Source organism: Urocitellus parryii, chromosome 3, assembly GCF_045843805.1.
Source record: "Urocitellus parryii isolate mUroPar1 chromosome 3, mUroPar1.hap1, whole genome shotgun sequence".
Classification (NCBI taxonomy): Eukaryota; Metazoa; Chordata; class Mammalia; order Rodentia; family Sciuridae; genus Urocitellus; species Urocitellus parryii.
This window is the reverse complement of record NC_135533.1, coordinates 76748961-76774341: the sequence shown is the minus strand read 5'-3', so window position 1 is coordinate 76774341 and position 25381 is coordinate 76748961. Positions and strand designations below refer to the sequence as shown.

The 25381-nt window shown below is 31.2% G+C and overlaps 1 protein-coding gene across 3 annotated transcripts in view; it reads left to right on the top strand.

Moving 5' to 3' along the window:
- Snx13 (sorting nexin 13) overlaps nucleotides 1–25381 on the top strand; it is a 146223-nt gene that overhangs the window by 108042 nt on the left and 12800 nt on the right. For 2 of the 3 annotated variants that reach the window (XM_026408873.2, XM_077795980.1), the window contains 5 exons: nucleotides 5205–5242; nucleotides 8716–8785; nucleotides 14184–14323; nucleotides 18690–18797; nucleotides 21121–21231. In XM_026408873.2, coding sequence (XP_026264658.2) covers nucleotides 5205–5242; nucleotides 8716–8785; nucleotides 14184–14323; nucleotides 18690–18797; nucleotides 21121–21231 — 467 coding nt within the window. Of the gene's footprint in view, nucleotides 1–5204; nucleotides 5243–8715; nucleotides 8786–14150; nucleotides 14324–18689; nucleotides 18798–21120; nucleotides 21232–25381 lie in introns of all 3 variants that reach the window. The other variant, XM_026408866.2, reaches the window with a different exon arrangement.

Below are 25381 nucleotides of genomic sequence, written 5' to 3'. Positions count from 1 at the left end.
TCTATTCCTCCCATGCTCCCCCTCCCTACCCCACTAGAAGTCAACCTCCTTATATCAGAAGAAACTTTCAGCATTTGTTTTTTTTGGGATTGGCTAACTTCACTTAGCATTATCTTCTCCAATGCCATCTATTTACCTGCAAATGCCAAGATTTTATTCTCTTTTATTGCTGAAAAATTCCACTGTGTATATATACCACATTTTTAAATCCATTCATTCACTGAAGGGCATCTAGGTTGGCTCCACAGTTTAGCTATTGAGAATTGTGCTGCTATAAACATTGATGTGGCTGAGTCCCTGTAGTATGCTGGTTTTAAATCCTTTGGGTATAGTCCGAGGAGAGGGATAGCTAAGTCAAATGGTTGTACCATTCCCAGATTTCCAAGGAATCTCCATACTGCTTTCCATATTGGCTACACCCATCTGCATTCCCACCAGCAATGTATGAGTGTACCTTTTTCCCCACATCCTTGCCAACACTTGTTTGTCTTCATGGTAGCTGCCATTCTGACTGGAGTGAGATGATATCTTAGAGTAGTTTTGATTTGCATTACTCTAATATCTTCTGTTATAAATCTGGAATAATATTGGCATCATAGTATCCTAGTTCCATGTCACTGGATTTTAATGCAGTTATATATATATGAAAATGTACTCTTCTGCATGTAAAGCAAGAGTTTTTATAATTTTAGTTTTACAAACTAAATCAGAAATATCGTTTTTTTCTCAATAGAAAGTAGTGAGTTGTGCAAGAAAAGTGGAGAGAAAGCCCTTTAGGACATAGGTCTTCAGATTCTTACCATTTTACTTGTGATTCAGAAGTATTTTTTAAGCTCTAAATATGCACGAGTTGACAAACTTTCTGATAAACATTCTACTAAGTAAATGAACAATATAATAAGAAGTAAATGACAAAGATTTGATTCAGCAAATATTTTAAGAGAGTGTATTAATTAAAATTTTGGCCATTTACTTATGAATAGGCTTTATTGACAGTATCACTTGGGGATAGGTATATAATAGATTCACACTTTTAAAAAATAATTCTCACCTAACATGCATGAGGCATGGGGTTCAGTCCTCAGTACCACATAAAAATAAAGATATTGTGTCCACCTACAACTAAAAAATAAATATTAAAATGTAAAAAAAAAAAATCTCTGTTACGGAAGCATTCTAGCATCCCCTCTCTTCTGCTTCCTACCATTCTGTTCAGAGTACTGAGATTTTTTTATAGAATATAAAGAAATCAATTTTTAAAAGTTTATATTTGAGCTTTAATAACTTTTATATTGATCAAGGATCTGATTGAGACCTTGGGTTTTTTAATTAATGTTCTTGTATAATTAGTATAATATTCTATTTACTCGATTTGATTAATTAGATATTCTTTTTTAAGTAAAGTACTTCTGTGGGAACTGGATAGTATAATTAATGTATCTAGTATATTTGTATTTCTTGTCTCGATTGAAAAGTGTTCTTTTACAGAGTTGGTATGAAATTTGCAATATCAGCTGTATATTTGCAATATCAACTAACCATCTTAAAATTACAATTTTAAAGTTTTATTATTTACATTAATTTTATCTATCTTAGTATTTGTGAATTAGCTATACAACCCAGAGTGAAAGAAAATATTGAGTCATAATCAACTCATTGTGTTACTTTTTTAAAAAAATATTTATTTTTTAGTTGTAGCTAGATATAATATTTATTTATTTAGTTATTTAGTTATATATCACTCAGTGAATAACTCCTCACATTTGAATCATGGATTATAGTTTGGAATTATTTCTTTATATATCTTAAAATCCTTCTAGGACATTGCTATCTAACATTCTGGGTCCTAATTGATGAGTTTTTATACATTTTATACTGAGAAATTATACCATTTGGAAACCACTTTGAAATGTATATAATAGGTATAATAGGAAACATTGTTATTAAAAATGGCTTTTGACTTTAGTGTCTTTTTTATTGTTCTTTTAGGCCATTGATATAACTTTCAACTAATAAATCTTCTGATTTAGTTTTCTCTATAAGATTATCAAAAATAGTCATTCTCCACATTTTTGCTTGTAGTCTTATAACTTTTGAAATTAAACTTCTCAGCAGTTAATATATATATTTTAGACATTTTGAAATGTTGACTGCTTTTTAAAACATTCTGAAATAATTATTTAATACAGTATTACTGTGTGCCTGGCTTAAATTGAGCCCAAAATGAATGGGTCAAGTCTTGTGTGTGATAAGAATCCTCTAATGGTTTTCTTTGCAAACTTCAACATTTTATTTTGATCAAAACTAAGTAGAGAGCTTGTGTGTGATAAGAATCCTCTAATGGTTTTCTTTGCAAACTTCATTTTATTTTGATCAAAACTAAGTAGAGAGCTAATTAACTGAATGGCTTTCTTGAACATGCTCTCTCTTCTTTCTCCTCTTTTCCTCCGCTTTTCCCCTTGCCCTCTTCTTTCCTTCTCCCTTTCTATTCATGATTGCTTTCTTTAGTTAAATCAGCCTTAAATTATTTTAAAAGTATAGGTTGAGTATCTCATATCCAAAATACTTGGATCCAGAAGTTTTGTAGAGTTTGAAATATGTTCAAAATCTTTAAGTTGAGCATATCTAATCCAAAAATTGGAAACACAGGCAGCTCCAAAGACACAAACTTTTTGAGTGTCATTTTGAATTCACTGTTTCAGATTTGGGGGAATTATGGATTTGGGGCTGTGGGATTATGGATAACCTGGGGATATTTTCTTCTTTACTAAAGTAAGACCTCACAGTCTTCAAAAAATATTTAAATTATATTTTTTCATAATGTTGAGTAATAGTTGATTTTTTTGTTCTAATATTTATAGACATTTATTAAATTCTTGGTTAAATATGAACCAAGATTGATTTTAGACTGTATTTCTAGATGATGATATTATTAATTGAGAAAATTGACTATGCCTTATTTTGCTCCTGAATTTTCTCTTTAAATTGATTTGTCTGTGGTGGGGAAATTTAAGAGGTTGGCCCACAAAAGAGGCAGGAGGCATGTAACTTAATAAGGATGATAGTGAACATTTGTTTACTCATTTTAGTTATCACTTTCTTATAAACCAAGGGATCATCCTGGGTGCAATTTCCTGTTTGTATTTTGTGATCAAAGCTCTGAGAAACTAAGAAATATTCCTGGGCTTTTAAAGTTGTTTAAAGTGGAAGGCAATGCTTCTTTGTAGAGGTAGTACAATCTTGCCTTTTGAAGACCCATTTGTAAATTTCCAATTTACAAGCAATTTCTTAATGGCTAGTAAACACATTAACTTTCAACTCTGTATGAAATATTATGTACCATAGGTTTATTTGTATTCTCAAAATAGATACTTCAATTGCTATTTCTTTAGATATAAAGTTGAAAGCCCTAAGGAAAAGAATATTATTTGATATTGTTTAATAATATTTAATTGACTATTCTCTACCATTTATTTTTATTTATATTTTTTTTTAAAGAGAGAGTGAGAGGAGAGAGAGAGAGAGAGAATTTTTTTTTAATATTTATTTTTCTTTAGTTCTTGGCGGACACAACATCTTTGTTGGTATGTGGTGCTGAGGATCGAACCCGGGCCGCACGCATGCCAGGCGAGCGCGCCACCGCTTGAGCCACATCCCCAGCCCCTCTACCATTTATTTTTAAAAATTTTTCTTATTGCTTTTTAATGAAATTCATTGCATTTTATCTTATCTTTTGGACTATTAGTTACATAATAATTTAAGAATGTAGACTTCAGGTGTTCTTGAAACAATTCTACTACCTAGTAAATGGATTTGATAGATACATTAAAAATCAGTTTATTTGTTCCTCACACTAATTTTATTTGGAATTATTTTTGTAGTTTTATTTATTATGTTATTGTCTATACCTGTTTTTATTTGCACACCTGCTATATTTCTTACTTTTTTTTGTTTTTCTCTTTTACTTTGTCTTTATTTTCTTTTTTCCCCTTATAATCATTGAAATCCCTTTATTTATTTATTTATTGCATTAAAATTCTTATTACACATATGTACCACAGTTTTTCATATCTGTTTGTATATAAAGTAGGTTGACACTCAATTCGTGTCTTCATACATGTACATCATCTCTAGCAATCAGAAATGCAAATCAAAACTACTCTAAGATATCATCTCACTCCAGTCAGAATGGCAGCTACGATGAAGACAAACAACAATAAGTGTTGGCAAGGATGTGGGGAAAAAGGTACACTCATATATTGCTGGTGGGAATGCAGATAGGTGCAGCCAATATGGAAAGCAGTATGGAGATTCCTTGGAAATCTGGGAATGGTACAACCATTTGACTTAGCTATCCCTCTCCTCGGACTATACCCAAAGGATTTAAAACCAGCATACTACAGGGACTCAGCCACATCAATGTTTATAGCAGCACAATTCTCAATAGCTAAACTGTGGAGCCAACCTAGATGCCCTTCAGTGAATGAATGGATTTAAAAATGTGGTATATATACACAGTGGAATTTTTCAGCAATAAAAGAGAATAAAATCTTGGCATTTGCAGGTAAATAGATGGCACTGGAGAAGATAATGCTAAGTGAATTTAGCCAATCCCCAAAAAGCAAATGCTGAAAGTTTCTTCTGATATAAGGAGGTTGACTCCTAGTGGGGTAGGGAGGGGGAGCATGGGAGGAATAAATGAATTCTAGATAGGGGAGAGGGGAGGTGGGGAAAGGGAGGAGGCAGGGGATTAGCAAAGTGGAATGTGATCGACATTATTTGTAATATTTTTTAACCCAGTGAGACTGAAGTGACAAAATAGTTCTGATATTTCCTATTGGGCTTTGATTTGCAGGGTTTTTTTCTCATGCTTACTTTGTTTTGGACAACTATATATGATACTATGAGAATAAGAATAAAAATATTTAATAATTACTGTTCTGTACATGAATGCCTTTTCATTTTTGGTCAGCTATAAGGTGCATCAGGTACATGGTACATATATGTTTTCACCAAAATGCCTGGTTGATTTGGAAATTTGGTATTTAAGAAATTAGGTGTTTGGGAAGTATACCACCAACTTTCCTTACTGTTCTCTTCATGTCTTGGCTAAGAAGACTTGCATTCTTGGTGTTTGACCTTTAGAGAAAGCAACCACTCCAAAAGCTTTTTACTGTGTACTAATTTGAAATTTCTCCATACAGAATCTTTTAATGGGTCTCCTACAGGAAGCATAAATTTGGTAAGTACTATTATGGGTACATTTATTATTAAAGTGACTTGAAAATAATGTGAAAGACTGGGTCTTTACATATGTAAATAAGTGATATATTCAAAGTCCCAAATTGTTTTTTAGTATTACTTGAACATTACTATGCTTTTAAAGAAAATATTAAATTTATATGTAAGACATATAAGACATCTGCAAATTAGCGTTCTAAGAGTATTTTATGTTTTATTTCAAGGAATGGGATATGGTTATACCTGCATGATTGCAGTTGCATTTTATAAAGGAATTAATTCATTATTTTCCAGTGTAATATTTATGCTTTGAGATCATTTTTTCTTCTCATGTTTAGAAAATATTAAACTATTGAGGATAATGATAAACTTCTAGATATTTCTCAAAATCTGCACCAAAACAAATTATAATACATGTAAAAATGTTTATTTACAAAGAGTTTTATAGCAAGCGTATCTTATGGTTCAAAGATTGCATGTTTTTAGCATGTATACTGCCGCTGGAATTTCATATCTTCAGGGTGAAGTATGAAGAAATGGACATTTCATTATTCTAATATATCCAGCATTGCTATTAAATAACTTACTTCCCAAAACGCTATTAGAAAGAAATATTTATGTTTTACGAGATATTCAATCCGTAGTTTGGTGGATAGAGGAGAATTGGAGCAAGGGGTGAGGGAGAAGTAAAGGATTATTTGCTTTGTTTTTTCTTCCACTTGCATTATTTTTCTTTTAAATCTTTTGTAGTAGCTAACTGGTTTAGAGGTCTGTTGTCTTGTTGTCAATAATCTATTGCATAAGTATTCTATTACTGTACAAAGTATAACCTTTAGCAAAGCACTGAAATCGTCCATAGTTATATGTCAGATGTCTGCATAAGTTTTTTATCTAATAACTTTTAAGAAGTTATCTTACATCAATCGGTGTCATTACTGTTTACTTTTGAGTCCAAAGTGTACAACAGAAAAAGAATTGCTCCTAGAGCATGAGGGAAATGTTAGCACTAATGTTCATTTTACAGAGAAAGTTTCCAAAGGAGAGTAAGTGTTTCTTTGGTTTGAAATTTTTAGTGTTCACATTTGTAGTGTTTTTTTTTTATTATTGATTTTTAAATAAATAAATGACAGCAGAAAGCATTACAATTCTTATTACACATATACAGCACAATTTTTCATATCTCTCTTTGTATATAAAGTATGTTGACACCAATTCGTGTCTTCTTTGTTGCGTTTGTACAAGTGTTTAAATATTACCAAAATTTATTTTTACTTATTTCTTACTTGGAATAAATACCTTTTCAAATAAAAGAGATTTATTTTGTTACAGTCTAAATATAAAAAATATAATAAAATGGAAATTAATATAAAAAAATGGAAAGGAAAAGGTAACATTTGAGGGCAGTGACTTGTAGTATTTTGTTCTCATAAATCTATTTAAGTCAGGCTTTTAAAAAAGTAGTTGAAGTCTTTCACATTGTTTTTAAAACATCAAATTTTTGTGAATAGCTGCATTTTAAAAGCAGTTTGTTTATAAAGAAAATTATGATAGTTTATTTCAATATACTAACCAAAGAAGATATTTAATGTATTTGATGTTTACTCATTTATCAATTGAGATTGGCAGGTAAATTTGTTCTATCATTTTTAGCAGTGCCCTTGAAATTGCTTGCTAAACCATCAGGGAAAATTTGTGTTTTTAGTTAGGCACATTTCAGACACCTGCACTCCTAGCTACTTGGGAGGTCAAGGCCGGAGGATCACTTTAGCACAGAAATTTGGGGCCAGTCTGAGAAATGTGGCCAGACCCTATCTCAAGAATAGGCCGAGGAGGTGGGAGAGGTGGGATTTGTATTTTCATTTTTTGCCTTACTATTATGTTAAAATACATACCACTTTTTCTTTCAAGAAATTTAAGAATCTTAAGGATTAATTTGTAAGTTGTATTTTATTTCAGCACAAGATTAATGTACTTATTTCAAAATAACTGTTGTATCCATCAGTACTTAACGTTTCGAAATCAGATGTAGTCCTGTAGTTAATATACATTTTACTGATTGTAATTTTATAGTCTACTTGTTATTTACATGGGCAATATAATTAATAACTAATGTTTAAGAGACTTTTATAGTGATAAGTACATTTAGATTTTAAAATGTAGCCTACAAGGGAAGATTAATAAAGATTGTGCTATTTCTATTAACATATTTTACTATGTTTCATGTGAAAACTTAAAAATTTAAGTATGTTCTGTTTCTTTTTAAATAGTTGAAAATATTTTATTCACATTTTTAATTTATTTTTTAGTTGTAGTTGGATACAATACCTTTATTTTATTTACTTATTTTTATGTGGTGCTGAGAATTGAACACAGGGCCTTGCATGTGCTAGGCAAGTGCTCTTCCACTGAGCTAGTCCTTTTATTCAGATTTTTATCCTGACAAATATGTAGAGCAAGTATGAGCATCATTTTACCATTGGAAAAACTGAAATATAAGAAGGAGTAGTTAATAAGGTGAAGGTCTCTTAAGGTACCATATTTTACTGCATAATCATTGCCATTGCATAAATTCATATTCACAGATATTCTGTAAATCCTAATCTTATACCACAGTGTAGTAATGATTTTTAGTAATAAATGATTTTTAAGTAATACTAGCACAATTTTTTAAAAAAGGTTCACATAATGACCATACCGCATTTTTTTGCAAAAAAAAAAAAAAAAAATGATTAGGTGGTGAGATACAATATCAGTACCAGAACCTTTTGGTGGTGTATATGTCTGTGTACTTTGTTGTGGCAATTTGTTTTTGATTTTTTTAAATTTAGACTCAAAGGCCACAGTTACAAAACACTCATTTGGATCAATCAGTAATATTTGTGGAATTCTTTTTGAAAAATATAATTTTAATTCAATTACACTTTTCAAAAATAATTCAACCAACAAAAACCTTAGTCTGTGGATTTACTTCATTTAATAAGTAATCTTAATAATAATAGGTAACATTTGCTGTGTTAGGCACTTTTTAAAGTATTTTACGTATTTTAATTAATTCTTATAGATAACCTGTGTTATAGATATTATTACACCCAAGGAATCTAAATTTACTGATAAAATTATTTCTGAATTAAGTATTAAAAGAATACAAAGGTGGCTGTAATGTATTTCAAATTTAAATGGTAAAGTGTATCTACTTATTTTAATTTTTATTTTCTTGCCATATGTTGAATACAGTTGAAAAGTAGCAATTTACAATTTATGGACAAGCAATGAAGAAGAAACTATCTGATATTCCATATTTTCTTAATCTTGGCTTTTCTCTTTCTTAGTGTATTAAAATGGGTGTACTTATTTTATAGGGGTGTGGTAATACAAATAATATAGGTTTGCCTGTAAAAATATGAATATGTATATTTTATGTAGAATCCTGTAATGGTTTAAAACTAAAATTTTGTTTCCTGATTTTTTTTCCAGTCTTTAGATGACCTTTCAAGTGTATCTTCTGATGACTCAGTACAACTTCATGCTTACATTTCAGACACTGGTAAGAGACTTTGTACAATAATTATTACTTTAAAACTTTATTATATCCCTCAAGTTATTTACTTTAACAAATTATATTTTTGTTTTGTCATATTTTTAAGTCCACCACCATACCCTCTCAGCATGTTCTTCATTAAATTCTGTGGTTTCTGCTTGGTTATTTTCCTTTTTCTAAGGTGTCATTATTATCATTTGAAAATGTTTATATTCCAAGTACTTTTCATTTCTAAGAAACTCTGAAACAGTGTTTTCCTCTTGGTACTTGAGTTTGACAATTGTTTGTATAATTCTTTTTTGAGGAAATCTCAGTTCAGTAGTTTTTCATGCATGCAGAATCAGAGTAGAGAATGGGACTAAATGAAGTCTCTAGATATATGAATTTGTAGAAGTTCAAGAAATGCCTGAATGGGGTGAGAAACTTCTAGGACTTTGTAATCAGCCAGCATATATGCAGAATGGTTAGTGTACCCAGAAAAAAAAAATCAATATCCATCATTACCATTAATTTATTAAATAATGCTAATGAGTATAAGATGATGCTATTTTTCTTATCTGGCCTCTTCATAGAATATAGGAATGTGTTTGACCCTTAAATACTGAATGTAAACATCCTTCAGTTCTGTTTCATGCCTACAATTTAGATACTGAAAAGAAATTTTGTAGTTCAGTTTAGAAGACATTAATTTGCATTTTTTTAATATTTATTTTTTAGTTGTAGTTGGACACAATACCCTTATTTTATTCATTTATTTTTACGTGGTGCTGAGGATTGAACCTAGGGTCTGGCACATGTGAGGTGAGCACTCTACCTCTGAGCCACAACCTCAGCCCCTTAATTTGCATTTTTAAAGACAATTGTTTTCTTTTGTGTCTTACTGGAGCTGGACTCTCATACTGCTTTCTCTTATCTGGCACATTTCTGGGATAAACTATCTATAATTGCTGACTTAATTGTTCCTTTATATTTACATATTGTTGGTACATAGCTTACTCTGCTCTTAGAGGTCATTGATAACTTTATTGTCAATAAAAGCAGAGGTCTTCTTTCCTTTCTAGCTTTTGATATTGTTGTTCCTCTTTTTTCTTTAATGAATTTTTAATTTCTTTTGAACATCTCTATACTCTCTGTTTGCTTTTTTCTAATCATGAGTCTTCCTGAAGGTACAAATGTTTATTATTTATATTTTTATTTCTTAGAAACCTTAAACTTTTATGTCTAGAGGAAGACACTTATGTCCATGCTCCTAATGGTAATATTTCTCTTTTCTGAGAGTTTTGGTTTTCTAACTGCTTTGTCCAGTTGTTCATTTACTCAATAAGTATTTATTAACTTCCTAAAATGGATGAAAACATTAATACTAGGCATTTTTAGTGAATTGTTATTTCTATTAGACAAACTTATATGTAGATGCTGATAAAGCAGCATAGTTAAGAGCCCAACTTTTTGACTGAATTGCTTGGGTTCAAACCTTAGCTCTGCTGCTTAATAGTTGGAAGAATGTTCTTAACTTTTCTGTTCTGCAATTTTTTCATCTGTGAAATAAAATAATAATACTTTTTAAAGAATACATTTTTAAAGACATTTGTTTACCTTACCTCATAGTATTATTATGGGTTAATTGATTATACTTACATGGTAGACATCACATGTAAATGTTCAAGAAATATTTATTTTTCCATTTGAAAACCAGAATCATTTGACTTTTTAAAATTTTTAATTTTTATTCTTTTTAGTTATACATGACAGTAGACTATAATTTGACTTATTTATATAAACATGGAGTACATCTTAATCTAATTAGGAGTTGTACATCATGTAGAAATAGTTGTACATCATGTAGAGATGGTTGTACATCATGTAGAGATTCACTGTGGTGTATTTATATATGTACATAGGAAAGTTACGTTGGAATCATTCCACTGTCTTTACTATTCCTGTTTCCCCTCCCTTCTTTTCATTCCCCTTGGTCTAATCTATGGAACTTCTGTTCTTTCTCCCTACCTTGTTGTGTGTTAGCGTCCACATATCAGAGAGAACATTTGATCTTTGGCTTTGGGGGATTAGCCTATTTTATAATACTCTCCAGATCTATTCGTTTTCCAGCAAATATCATAAAGTGATTCTTTTTTATGGCTGAATAGTATTCTATTTTCTTTATCCATTCTTCTGTTGTAGGGCACCTAGGTTGGTTCTATAGCTTAGCTATAATGATTTGAGTTGCTGTAAAGATTGATGTGGCTGTGTCACTGTAATATGCTGTTTTATTAAATCCTTTGGGTACATACTGAGGAATGTGGTAACCGGTCCTGACATGTTTTTATCCACCATTGCACCAATGCTGTGTTATACAGGGTAGTCCATTGACTGTAATGAAAATGTGATAGTAAAAAATATTGCCTAAATTAACAATGTAGTTAGTGATGAGGTTGATTTATATTCTGGTCTACTTTCTTACCTAATTATGTATTAATAACAAATGGTTTACAGAACATGTGTTATAAGTAGCTATTGGCCTAATAAACAGGAAACCTTCTAGTTAGATTACTGTCTTCTCAAAATAAATACATGTAGCCAAATTATCTTCTTTAAAATCAAATTACATTTCTGTGTTTTGCACTTTTTTTATAACAACTTTATTACTGTTCTTTTGTGCTTGTACCTGGGTGATCTCCCCTGCCTAGCAATTTGTGACAGTCCTTTATGAAGGACTTATATTATTCTCTTCTTCCTTTTATATTTCTTGATGTTCTACTTGGTCTTGTTAACTTGTAATTGTTTGTGGCTAGCTGCCTAATTGGCCTCTGCTTTCTTTTCTGTTTTCCTCTTCCAAATCTGTTTTGGACACAGCTATAAAGTCATTCCCTAGTGGGGATGCCAACTCTGTAAAGGTGATTCTCTAACTAAATGAAAGTGGTGTGCTATTTGATCTGCATAGTTAGATCACTATCTGAGAGAATGTTGATTGTAATATCTATTCAATTTTAAAACTTGTTCCCTTTTTTTCATGATTATGAGACAGTGTAATCCATTTTAAGATTAATTATAGACTCCTGGTCAGTAAGGTAGTCTAAACTGCTGTGGGTGATCCTGCTTCCCACATACAGAAAAGCAGTACACAATATTATAAAAATAGCTGAAATGGGAAATCTAAAGGTGCTATAATCCATGAGACAAAAAAACAAATTCTGGAAAGTGAAGAGTCATTGAAGCCAAGGAATTTATGGTAACCAAAAGATCACTGTTTTGATGTTGATATCATTTTTATGCCTTCAAGCTTAGAAGAGGCATGATGAGACAAGGCCATAGGAAACTGAAACCATGTCCTTTGCATAAAGCCAAGAATACAAAGGATAGTATGATGGTGAAGAGGAACTAGAAAAATTGAGTTTACCTTCAAGTGGAAAGAGATAGAAATGTCAAGATCATGGTTAGAAATGGTATCTATCACCCACAAGAAATGAAAAGCCCAGTTTGTATCCCAACATAGATGTGTTTAGATAGGATTTAGCTATCTTTAAGTGATTGTATACTCCAGGATCTCAAGCCAGAGATTTAAGTACAACTGTTTATCCCGTGGTATCTGGAAGGTACCTGTGCAGATTCTAAAATCCACAGATGCTAAAGTCTCTAATATAAAATGGTGTAATATTTGCATAAAACTTAAATACATTCCTCATATATTTAAATCATCTTTTATTACTTATAATACATTATAAACACTATGTAAATACTTGTATTGGTTACAGAAAAATGATAAAGAAAAATCTGTACGTATTCAGTAAAAAACACATTAAAAAATATCTTCAAGGTATGGTTGGTTGAATTGAGGTTGCAGAACTCATGGACACAAAGGAGCTGATGTACTGAAATAGTTTCCAAACCTCTGAAACTACCATTTACAGTGGGGACACTAGTAGATGTTAGTGTTCCATGTTCCAGGGCACTAAGAATGCCCAGAAGAGACAAAACCTATTAAAAGTGTATTTATAAAAAAGCAATTTAAAGAGATGGGAAGAAATACGAACCACCATCAGGTCAACAGACCCAGCAAATGAGATAAATTTCATCCTAAGGCCTTAGAGAAAGCAATTTTTTTTTTTAAACCACAGAGCCATATCCCCAGCCCTTTTTAAAATTTTTATTTTGAGACAGGGTCTTGTTAAGTTGCTGAGGCTAGCTTTGAATTTATAATCCTCCTGCTACAGCCTCCAGAGTTGCTGGGATTACAGGTGTGTACCATCATGCCTGACGAAGAAGGCAGTCTTAATAGACATTATGTACATTAAAAATATTCATCAAGCCAGGCACACTGTAGTGCATGCCTGTGATTCCAGCTACTTGGGGGACTGAGGCAGGAGTATTACAAGTTCAAGGCCCACCTGGAATATTTATTGAGAACATGTCTCAAAATTTAAAAAAAGAAAAGAAAGAAAAAGGGTCAGGGTTGTAGCACAGAGGCCGAATGCTCTGGGTCTAATTCCTGGTTAATGCCCCCCACCATGCTCCCTGATATTCATACAGATAAATCCTGAGGCAAGAATAAATGGTATGAAAAAAAGAACCAAATTTAGAAATAAAAAACATACAGTGATTGAAATCAAGGTCAGATGGATTAAGAAATGACCATATACAAATGAGGGGAAGACAGTCAAGTTTTGGAGACCTAACCTAGATTAAAGTAGAGAACAGAGAATATAAAGTCAGAAAGATAAGTTAAAGAACATGATTCAGAATACGTCTCTCTCTACCTAAGATTAGTACAAAATGGGAGCTGGTTTAGATTTTAAAGACTACATGACTCAATTGGTGTATGACAAATCAGTAGGAAAATAATGGGTGTTTTTTTTTTTTTTTTTTTTTTGTGTGTGTGTGTGTGTGTGTGTGTGTGTGTTGTTATTTTTATTTTTGTTAAATCCTCAGAATAAGTACTTGTGAATTGTTGAATATTATCAAAGAGAAAAATAATTGCCAGTAGATAAATCTTACTTATCTTATGGCTTCGACTGTTTACTTGAAAAGATTTCAATTGAAATGCAACCAAATAATGAAGGCTAGTACAAAAGATTTAAGTAAGCTCTTGGATTTAAAATAGATTAAAGATCTTAGAGAATCCAAAATAGACATCTCTGAGGCTGGGAGTGTCATAATAAACTTTTAGCTCATTTTGTATTCTTACCATCATTTGTAATGCCTTACACATGTTAGTATAGAGGACAGGAATCTGTTTTATCCTTTGGTAACATCCTTTTGTCTCAGTCTGTCATTTCAAATTCTTCTTCATTTCATGTTGTCTTTTTTGTTTTTGTTCTTCATCTTCCTCCTTTTTGTGTCTTTTGTTCCTCTTTATTTTGTTTTAAATGATTAGTATATGCTGACTATGACCCATATGCTGTGGCAGGCGTTTGTAATGATCATGGCAAGACATACGCATTATATGCCATCACCGTACACCGGCGCAATCTAAACAGTGAGGAAATGTGGAAAACCTATCGTCGGTATAGTGACTTCCATGACTTCCACATGAGAATTACTGAACAGGTAATGAGGTTTTTAAAGATTTTATACTTTGTATTGTTTGTTAATTCAGTTTTGGTTGTAAATTTTTCTAAGGATGTTCAGATATTAATTACAGTTAATGAAAGAAAATAAGGTAAGAATTTTTTGTATTCAGCATAAAGATTAGAATGATTTTGAGCAATTGACTAATAAATGTTGAGAACTTCACACATTCTTGCCCATTTTTGTAGACTAGTGAATAAAGTATTAGTGGAAATAATACCTTAGAAAATTAAAATGAATACATATTTCTGATTTTAATAGTTTTTGTATGTGCAAGTGCTTTGTAAAAGTGTTGATTGAAGTAGGGATAGGATTGCTGTAGCACCTTTAATGCTCTTTCTTTTGGAGGCATAATTCAGAACTTTAATTATTTTATTTACTAATTTTTTTGGTATCAGGATTCAATGCATGGGTACTTAACCACTAAGCCATGTCTCCAGCCCTTTTTATTTTTTATTTTTGAGACAGTGTTGCTTAGGGCCTTGCAGTGTTGCTGAGGCTGGTCCTGGACTTGAGATCCTCCTGCCTCAGCCTCCCATGCACCTGGCAGAACTATAATTCATCCAACAGTGTGACATTAAATCCTTTGGTCCTTTGTGTAAGTTTTTTTGAACCACAACCTAAAATAAATTTTACATTAACCAAATAATGTTTCTAATTCTTTCTCAATTTAACTGTCTTGTGCTATTGAAGTAACTATAAGGACTCTTAAAGTAACAAATGTAAAAAAAATATTTCCCTTTTTCTTATTTTGATTAAATATTTTATCTTCTCAACTTGGAAAAATATTGAAAGTCTTTTATTTATTAAGATTTTGAGTTATACAAGTAATATTGTCAATAAAAAATAATAAAGATGATACCTGATAGATGAGGTGACATGGTTTCAGAAAAAAATTTTTTTTTAAATATTTATTTTTTACGTTTAGTTGAACACAAAACCTTTATTGTATTTATTTATTTTTATGTGGTGTTGAGGATCGAACCGAGGGCCTTGCATGTGCTAGGCGAGTTCTCTACCACTGATCCACAACCCCAGCCCTCAGAAAATCTTTGTCGGTTAAGATAGTGGAAAAAAATATGGTTGGTACAATGATAAGCTTATTAAAATATTTTGTAGATAGAGTGAGATATATAAATGTTACTTACAAATGATTAAAAACAGAAGGTTGGTATTGAATTCTGAAGTCCATATTAATAGAACTACTTTGAATTATATATTCATAAGGAAATGAATAACTTTGGACATGTCTGTTATTTTGTTTTGTGTTTAGTAGTACTTTTCCATCATTTTTATCTTTATTTATTTGAAGAGGTGAAAGAATTTTCTGTCCTACATTGAAGAAGTAATTGCTTTCTTTTTCAAGTGTTAACCTATTTGATAATTATGAAAGCATTCGGCTCACATCTTTCTTCCTATCCCTACACTGTCACCAAATATGATAATTTTAAAAAAACAATTCGAATGGCCAAGAGTAGTTTTATTTAGTGTAAATTTATAGGAATTTGGCCTAATGTGAAATTTTTTTCATTCAAAAATTGTAATTTTCTTTTTACTAAGAGAAACAACGTTGTCTAATTTTAAGTGTTGTACACTAAGACTATAAGATTTTGTTTCCATATTGCCAAATATAAGTGAAGAACATACTTCAAAAAACTTTGTTAATAAAACAGTTGATGTAGAAATTCCCCTTTTCAGAACAACAGCAATAATTGGATGGAATTTATATAGGTCAGTTTTCCAAATGGCTTCATACAAGTGAAGTGGGCATGTTTTGACTTGGTGTTTCTTATGAGATCACAATAGTTGTAACTCCTTAAGTATTTAGATTGCTCACAGGGTTTAAGAAATTAAAAAATTGAGCTTGTGGGTGAAAATTAGGTTTATCGTATTTTTAAGCATCTTTAAGATGAGATGCTTGTCTTTTGGTTTTTCTTCATCTGTAAGTTTTTAAATTCAAATTCTCTATAAAATAGTAGAAGAAAAATGCAGTGACTTGTAATTTACCAGTTAACGGTATTTATATGCTTGAATATTAACATTAATTTTTTTAAAAAAACACAAAATTTCAAGTCTACTGTTAAAATATTCATTGCTGTATTAGCAATCTAAACCTGATATATTTAATTTAGAAAGATAGTCACTGAGTTTAGAATGTCTATGATTTATATATATAGTATTTGAGATCTTGGTAAACCTAGACATACTGCTTTATGTGAATTCTTTTTCAGCTTACTTCTAACTTCTTTCTCATGCTTTTTAAAAAAATATTCTTAGGATATTTTGATGAGTTCATTTAGAATAAAATCTCACATTTTTTCTCTTAACGTGTATCATAACAATATTTGAGATAATTGTCATTTATATTTTTGTTCCAGTCAGATAATGTAGACGACATTTGTCTTGATAATCTAGATATTCTGTGCTATTATGACATGTATATATTTTTTAATATTTTAAAGTTTCTGGCATAAATTTTTATTTTAATAGATACTATCTTATTTCCTTGGTGTATTCATTTGTTAGGGCTGACATAACAGAATACCACAGAATGGCTTACTTACACAACAGAAATTTGTGTTTTTATAATTCTGGAAGCCAGGAGTCCAAGATTCAGATTTCGTCAGGTTTGTTTTCTCCTGAGGCCTCTCTCCTTGCTTTGTAGATGGCCATCTTGTTGCTATGTCTTCACATGGTTCTTTTCTCTCTGCAGTCTTTTTATGTATCCAAATTTCCTGTTATAGGACACCAGTCAGACTGGTTAATGGCCCATATCAAAGGCTCTGTTTAATTTAAGCACCTTCTTTAAAAGCTTACTCTTCAAATACAGTCACAGTCTGAGAGCTTAGGTCTTAAATATATGAACTATGAAGGAATTACAGTTCAGTCCCATGGTATGTGGTAAGGCCAGAATGAGCTATACATTTTATAAAATTGAATCAGTAGTTTAAGATGTGAATGAGTAATATTTCAGGAATATTTCTTAGGACACATTGAAAAGTAAATTTGCTTCCATAAAATTTGATTGCTTTTAAAATAATTTAAATTCATAAGCCAGATATTCTCTGTTCAACATTTCATATTCAGTGAAGACCCATTTCTGTTGATTTTCTGAATCACCAAATTTATGAATATCACTACCAAATAATGTTTTCTCTGTAAATTGCCCCTAGCATTTTTTGTTTAACTTATTATAACTGCAGCAAAAGAACTTCTTGAACCTTGTATGTATATCATAAAATAATCTTGTTCACATTCTAGCACTTGTTCACATTTTAGATCTAAGCAACCATCAGATTTTTCATAACGTTTAATAATTTATCAGAATCTTCCAGTTTGGGAATAGAAATTATACTAAACCTCTTTTTCTCTTGTTTTTAATCTTTGCAACAGGAATCAGTTTTCTTTACAGAGATGTTACTGTTTTAAGCAAAGAATTTTTTTTTAAAGTTGTTTTGTATCTCATGGGAAAAGCAGTGAGGCTGCTTAAAGTTTCAGGTCTTAGGCTGTTGGCAAGGATAGCCATAGCTGAATGGCTCTGCTCTTATACTATTTTCAGCAACCAACATGATTAAAAACTCCTGTATTTCAGAAATGCATACCTGATTACTATCATGGACCTTTGAAGATGCTCCCAAATATTAAGTCTATAAATGTTAGGCTAATAGTATGTACACATATTCTTGTTGTTATTTTATAAAGGTAAGATACATGCATATGGCTCTTAAGGCATTTATTTATTTATTTATTTATTTATTTATTTATTTATTTTAGTGTATCCTGTAGAGGTTTTTCATGTAGTTATAGGGAAGATTATCAGTGTTTGTTATAGTTTATTAGTATAGCTGCTCTCTATATTTTGAAATTTGCCTTTTCTACTTCTAGTAATTATGTATTGTAATTAATTGATTTGTAGTCATTAATATTGAGAATATTTTTATTGGACTTTCTAACAAGCCAGGAGCTAATCACTTTGATCATTAAAACTTTTATTTGTCAATATTTTATTCACAAGTAAAAGGGCTGTTAAGGAAAATATTTTTAAAAATCTTTTATTATGAAACTTTTTGAGTAATCTAAAAACTAGAATATTAAAACCCTAAATGTTTTATACTCAAATGATTCACTTTTGTAATTCTTAACTGAAAAGTTTTTTATAATAAAAAACATGAGAACTGTGGGGAATGTTTGTGACGGTATTTTTTATTTTCCAATTTTTGCTTAATACACAGAAATATATTGCAAAATTATCTGGTTTTCTGTTTGATATATAGAAAATCCTCCCGTGGATTTTTTTTCTCTTTTTATAAAAAATTAAGACTATTGAATCTATTTTGTCTTATAGTTTGAAAATTTGTCAAGCATATTGAAGCTTCCTGGTAAAAAGACTTTTAATAATATGGATAGAGATTTTTTAGAAAAGAGGAAAAAGGATCTAAATGCCTATTTGCAGGTAAGTCCATGTTTATTATTTTCTGTGTTTTTAGTATAACACCATAGATTTCTTTATTAAAGAACAGAGACTGGAAGTGTAACTCAGTGGTAGAGTACATGCTCATTAGTATACAGGAGACCCTGGGTTCAATTTCCAACATCAGAAAAGGAAAAAAATATATATTTTTACTATAATAGTGGAGTAACAACCCTTTTTTGAGTAATTTGTCAAATGTGACATGCAGGCCAGTCAGGAATGTATAAACACTATTTCTGTGCTTATTGATTAACTGAGAAGTTTTCTAAACACTCAGTGTTTGGGATTTTGCTTTTTAAAGTTTAGATGAGTACATGCACACATGTATCCTTTCCAAATTAAAGTATAGGTATTTTATGTCATAATAAAAAGTTAAGTGTCTCGAATTCAATACATAGTATTGAATGGTATATTAAAAGTGAATAGATTTAATTTTAATTATCAGTGTAAATGCCTTCCATGGCCTAGAATGATTCTAAGGCTTCTAAAATTATAGAATAATTCAAGAGAGGTTTTATCATCTAAAGGGCTATTCTTTTTTTTCTTTCTTTCTTTCTTTCTTTCTTTTTTTTTTTTTTTTTTTTTTGGTACCAAAGATTGAACTCAGGGGCACTTAACCACTGAGCCATATCCCAGCCCTTTTTTAGTATTTTATTTAGAGACTGGGTCTCACTAAATTGTCTAGGGCCTTGCTAAGTTGCTAAGGCTGACTTGAACTTGTAATCCTCCTGCCTCAGCCTCTTATCTGTAGCATCTTGGACATACAATTTTCTGTTGTGGAGTGACAACAAACATGTCTCACAAGTGACTTAGCTGCTTGAGTTATGAGTACTCCCAGAAATAATTCTGTTTTAGGCCTAGGTACCCAGATGTCAACTGTAATAATGATATCTCTTTATAGTTTTTTATACTGTTTACAAAGTTTGTGTAGTTCATAAAGTTTTCACATGTATTAGATACGTCAGGCCAGATTTATTGGGTTTCATTATTTAGGTTCCCTATCCTTTAGAAAAGTAATCAGCAAACTACAGTCTGCAGAGCCCATCTAAGCCTACCATCTGTTTTCTACTAGGAGTTTTATTGGAGCATAACCACTCCTTTCATTTACTATCCAGTTTCTATGGCTGCTTTCACCAACAGCAGAGTTGACTAGTTGCAGAGGAGATTCCATGGATCACAAAACCTAAAATAATTACTGTCTAGCTTTTATAGAAAAAGCTTGCTGACCCCTGCCTTAGAATTTTGTGAAACTTACTTAGTAGTATACTGGATATTTTATTTGAAAGTTTTTTTTTTTTTCCTGTTTCTCTCTCAAATATACTTAGCTGTGTCTGGGTTTGTTTTAACCATCATTGAAATTTCATGTTATGATGTACTAAAAATATACCAAAAACATGAATTTTTGCTACTGTTCACCTTTTTTCTCTCTTGGTTTAAAGCTGAATGTCCGCTATCCTTTGTATGTATTACACATGCTGTAATTTTTTTATAGTACCAAACTTTAAAAACTGTCAATTATTTATAAGATTTATTTATTTATTTATTTATTTTAAAGAGAGAGTGAGAGAGAGGAGAGAGAGAAAGAGAGAATTTTTTTTTTAATATTTATTTTTTAGTTCTCGGTGGACACAACATCTTTGTTGGTATATGGTGCTGAGGATCGAACCCGGGCCGCACGCATGCCGGGCGAGGGCGCTACCGCTTGAGCCACATCCCCAGCCCTATTTATAAGATTTAGAAAATGACTACCTTTTTTTTCCAAATTCAGTGCCATGAAGTATGTCTTTTAAATGTGGCTGTACCTTATACATCTTGAGTTTATGAACTCAGTATATCACAACTTTTTCCCTTGAAGGAACTAAGCTAGAATGTTACATTCATTGGCACTTATTATGGAAGCAATATTTTGTTTGGGACTCTTCATAATACTTGAAAGTTTTGTATGAATTTTTTTGGACTATTTGTTTCATAAAAATATGTTTCTATTGAGGGTTAACTCTTAGCACAATTATGTGAATAATGTAACTTTCTACTGTGTATCTTCTTAGTATAAACTGTAAGACCAGAAAATAGAATAGTAAATATATTTGTACAACTTTCACATTTCATGCACTAAAAGTTAAAATAGCAGGTGGGAAGATGATACATTATACTTAATTGTAATAGAGTTATTAGTGACTTCATTTTAACTGAGTAATTTTTTTAAATGTAAAATTAAAGTCTCTACATTCTTTTTATGAAATTATAAACAATAGTTAATTTCCATTATCTTATCAATTTAAGCTACACTTTCCCTTTTTGTTAGTTACTGTTAACTCCTGAAATGATGAAAGCATCTCCAGCTTTGGCTCACTGTGTGTATGATTTCCTTGAGAACAAAGCCTATAGTAAAGGAAAAGGGGACTTTGCTCGAAAGGTAAGCAAATCGTTGCATCGTTTATTTTTAAGTCTACTTTTGTACTTTATTCTTGATAAAAGAAAATGAATTTGGATTTGTATATGTTCTAAACTTGAAAATTGTTCTAAAACTTGGCCTATTTATCTTCTATATTTTATTAAACTACTGAGATCATTTCAGAATGTTCCACTCCCCTTCCCTCCTTAAAAGACTAGGCTTTTTTAAAAAAAATAAAAAATTAATTGGCAAAATAAATAAAAGTTAATAATTGTTAAGTAGAAGTTTATATAGTTAGTCTAGGATGGTTGATTTTTAACATCCTAATGGATGGAAACATTAAATTCCAGGGTATAGACCTTACAGTGGTAAAAAATATTAATGGTGCTTATTTCTGTATTTCATGATCTAAGTGATTACATTTTAAACTGGGAGGCTGAGGCATCCTCAGCAAAAGTGAGGCTCTAAGCAGTTTAGTGAGATCCTTTCTCTAAATAAAATACAAAATAGGGCTGGGGATGTGGCTCAGTGGTCGAGTACCCCTAGTTCAATCCCTAAAACCCCGACCAGAAAAAAAAAAAACAAAAAACAAAACAATACAAATTTAAGTACTTTATTACCAATAGAAATGCATTCCACTCTTCTGTGTCTATAAAAAGTTACAAAAATGATACAAAGAATTCCTGCATACCCTTCACCCAGCATTCTAAGTGCTGCTATTAACACTATTATTGCTGCTGTTACTAGTAAGAACAGACATCTATTCAGAGGTTAATTATGTGCTGGACATTGTAATAGACACAATAGTATCTTATTATTCATCATTTTTAAGATATTCTACTGAATTGATAATAGCTCTTTAAGATAAAAGAAATATTATATTCAGTGCACACTTTTTTGTTTTTTAACAACCAGCAGTAGCACTTACATATGGATAAACAGTTATATACCACTTTTTAACAAGATCATGAATGGAATCTAAAGATCTTTCTGAATCATTTCTGGTAATCCACAAAAATATATGTTTTCATAAATCATATATTAATAATCACCAGTGTCATCTTGACCTCTTTTAATTTTTCAGAATACTTTTTATGCATATCAAGAATTTGGGGGTGGGGCTGGGGATGTGGCTCAAGTGGTAGCGGCGGTAGCGGCACTCACCTGGCATGCGTGCGGCCGGGGTTCTATCCTCAGCACCACATACCAACAAAGATGTTGTGTCCGCTGAGAACTAAAAAATAAATATTAAAAAAAATTGTCTCTCTCTGTCTCTCTCTCTCTCTCTCTCTCTCTCTCTCTCTCTCTCTCTCCCTCTCCCTCTCTCTCTCTCTCTCTCTCTCTCTCCTCTCTCTCTCTCTCTCTTTAAAAAAAAAGAATTTGGGGGTTTTAGATTTGTGTTTTCTTTTTGGCTAATTATAATGTTTTCCCCTTAATTTCAGTGGAAATTAAATAACATAGTAATTAATTAAAATACTGTACATACATCGATCCTCAGCACCACATACCAACAAAGATGTTGTGTCCGCTGAGAACTAAAAAATAAATATTAAAAAAAATTCTCTCTCTCTCTCTCTCTCTCTCTCTCTCTCTCTCTCTCTCTCTCTCTCTCCTCTCTCTCATTCTCTCTTAAAAAAAAAGAATTTGGGGGTTTTAGTTTTGTGTTTTCTTTTTGGCTAATTATAATGTTTTTCCCTTAATTTCAGTGGAAATTAAATAGCATAGTAATTAATTAAAATACTGTACATACATTTTATGAGTGCTTATTTGTAGCTTAGGAAATAATACCTTATAACTCAGTGATCATACAATTTATCCTAATTTAGTATAATGTGTGAAATAATTCCTAGGAAGAGTACCTGACAAGCATCCTTTTTCTGTGCACACAATATCTATCTAGTTTTGTATCATGATGTGAAGGCATTGTAAGCTATATGTAGAGATCTAAATTTAAGTTAAAATTTCTTTGTATGTCCTTACAAAGAACTCAATTGAGTCTGTAATTGAGATAGATAGTATCTGTATCAGGCTAAACATACACTTATGCTGGCAATCCATAATTTACATTTGTATCTGATAATTTGAAAGTTTATATCTTTCTTACCAAACATCTATTTTAAGACGCATCCTATGTTTCTGAAAGTATTAGAACATTGATGGACTCTGCCTTTATGCTTATAAAATTCTGTTTCCTTCAGAGTTAGGCATTAGTCACCTGTGGAGATTTTTCCATACCTTTGCTCACCTCAGTCCCCTTCTAATACAGGTGCTTAGACTGTACTCACAAAAAATTGAGTTACATATATAGAGAAAGAAATTGATTGCATGGGTCTGGAATGGTGCATCGGTAGCTTTTTAAAAAATTATTTCTTGATTCATGGCTATAAGGTTTCCTCTCACTTTAAAAAAGTGTTCAGTGATAGGTTACCCAGGCATAGATACCTTATGAGATTGTGTTCCTTTAACCAACTTGTTAAGTTGTATTTGCTGCACTTAACATCTCTGCTGTGAAATATGAGAATTTTAAAATTCTAAAATATGTTTGAATGTGTTCAAACAATTTTTAACTTAGGTGGTGGGTTAAAGTGAAATGCATGCCTTTTTTTTTTTTTTTGCTTCTAATAAAATCGTCTTCTGTGAACATTATAACCTAGAGAAGTGGCAATTTTCCCTCAAGCTATACATTTTTATTTTATTTTTTTAGTTGTTGACAGTCCTTCCTTCCTTCCTTCCTTCCTTCCTTCCTTCCTTCCTTCCTTCCTTCCTTCCCTCCCTCCCTCCCTCCCTCCCGTCCCTCCCTCCCTCCCTCCCCTCCCCAGGCCTCATTCTTTAGAATCTTCATGTGTGATTTACAATATTAATTGCAGTTTTTAAAAAGTAGTTTTGGAAATAATGTCCTGATTGATTTGGACAGACTGTTCTGGTGAACCAAAAATATGTAGTATATAGAATTAGAAAGGCAAAAATTAGTTTCATCTTTTTAATCCTTCTATTTCTCTTTACCAGTGATAGGATTTTTGAAAATCCTCCTTCATCCTGATTTCTGTCCTTTGGTTCTACTCTGGGGTATATTCTGACAGTGTCCTTCCTAAATTGGTTTTTCCATGAAGCATAGTAGTATTATTGTAGTATTATTAGTATTATTGACTCAGTTTAAGCCATAGAGTAACCAGAGCTTCCAATCCTTTTACAGTTATCTTGAATTTGTTTTGTTATTGTTCTAGTTATTTCACCTTTTCAAAGATTTTGTTTTAATTGAAGCCATGGAAACATAATTAGAGTGAAGAAGTTTTGTCTCCTTGCTATCATCTATTAACATTGTTATATTCCTTAAGCAATAAGGTTCATTTTTGTTACTATTATTTTGTTTTCTTCTTTCTTTCATGAGACATTATTTATTTTCCTTGACAGCTTTTATGAGACTCAGTGCTTTCTAAAATATATTCTTCAGTTTTGTACAACTGGGTTTGTGTTTTTCTTTTTCTTTGTTAAAAATCTCTCAGAGACCCCTTTTATACTTTTTTTGGTTTCTTTAGATGTCTTTCCTTTACTTAATTAAAAGTATTTGACATTTGTACAGTTAGAATATCAGGTTTTGTTTCCTGTTTCTCTGGAGAGTTTTATTTCTTTTTATATCTCTCTGTTTATATTTTCTTCTGTATATAATTTTTATATTTTATCTTTAAAAGGTATTATTTACCTTTCTAATTTGTAACTTCTCTATTTCTTTTTAATGGGCTTCAAATTTTCTTGATAAAGTCTAACTGAACATATTATGTATCCTAAAAATTATTTTTAAAAAAGAAATCTAAATAGTTTCTTCAGCTTTCCAATTATTCATTTTACTAGCTTGCTTTCTTTTAAGTATATGCCCAAAATATCTGATTGTTTGATTTGTATTTCGATTAAAATATATAATGGCTGGGGCTGGATTTGTAGCTCAGTTGGTAGAGTGTTTGCCATACATGTGTGAGTCACTGGGTACTGATCCTCAGCACCACATTAAAAAAACAAATAAAATACAGGTATTGTGTTTGTCTACAACTAAAAATGTATATATATTTTTAAAAAGTATATAATGGCTAACTCAAGTAACTTCAATTTGTTTTGTAAAACTGTTTTATTCAGAATTTCTTTAATAAGAAGGCAGTGAAAGCTTATATTTATTTTG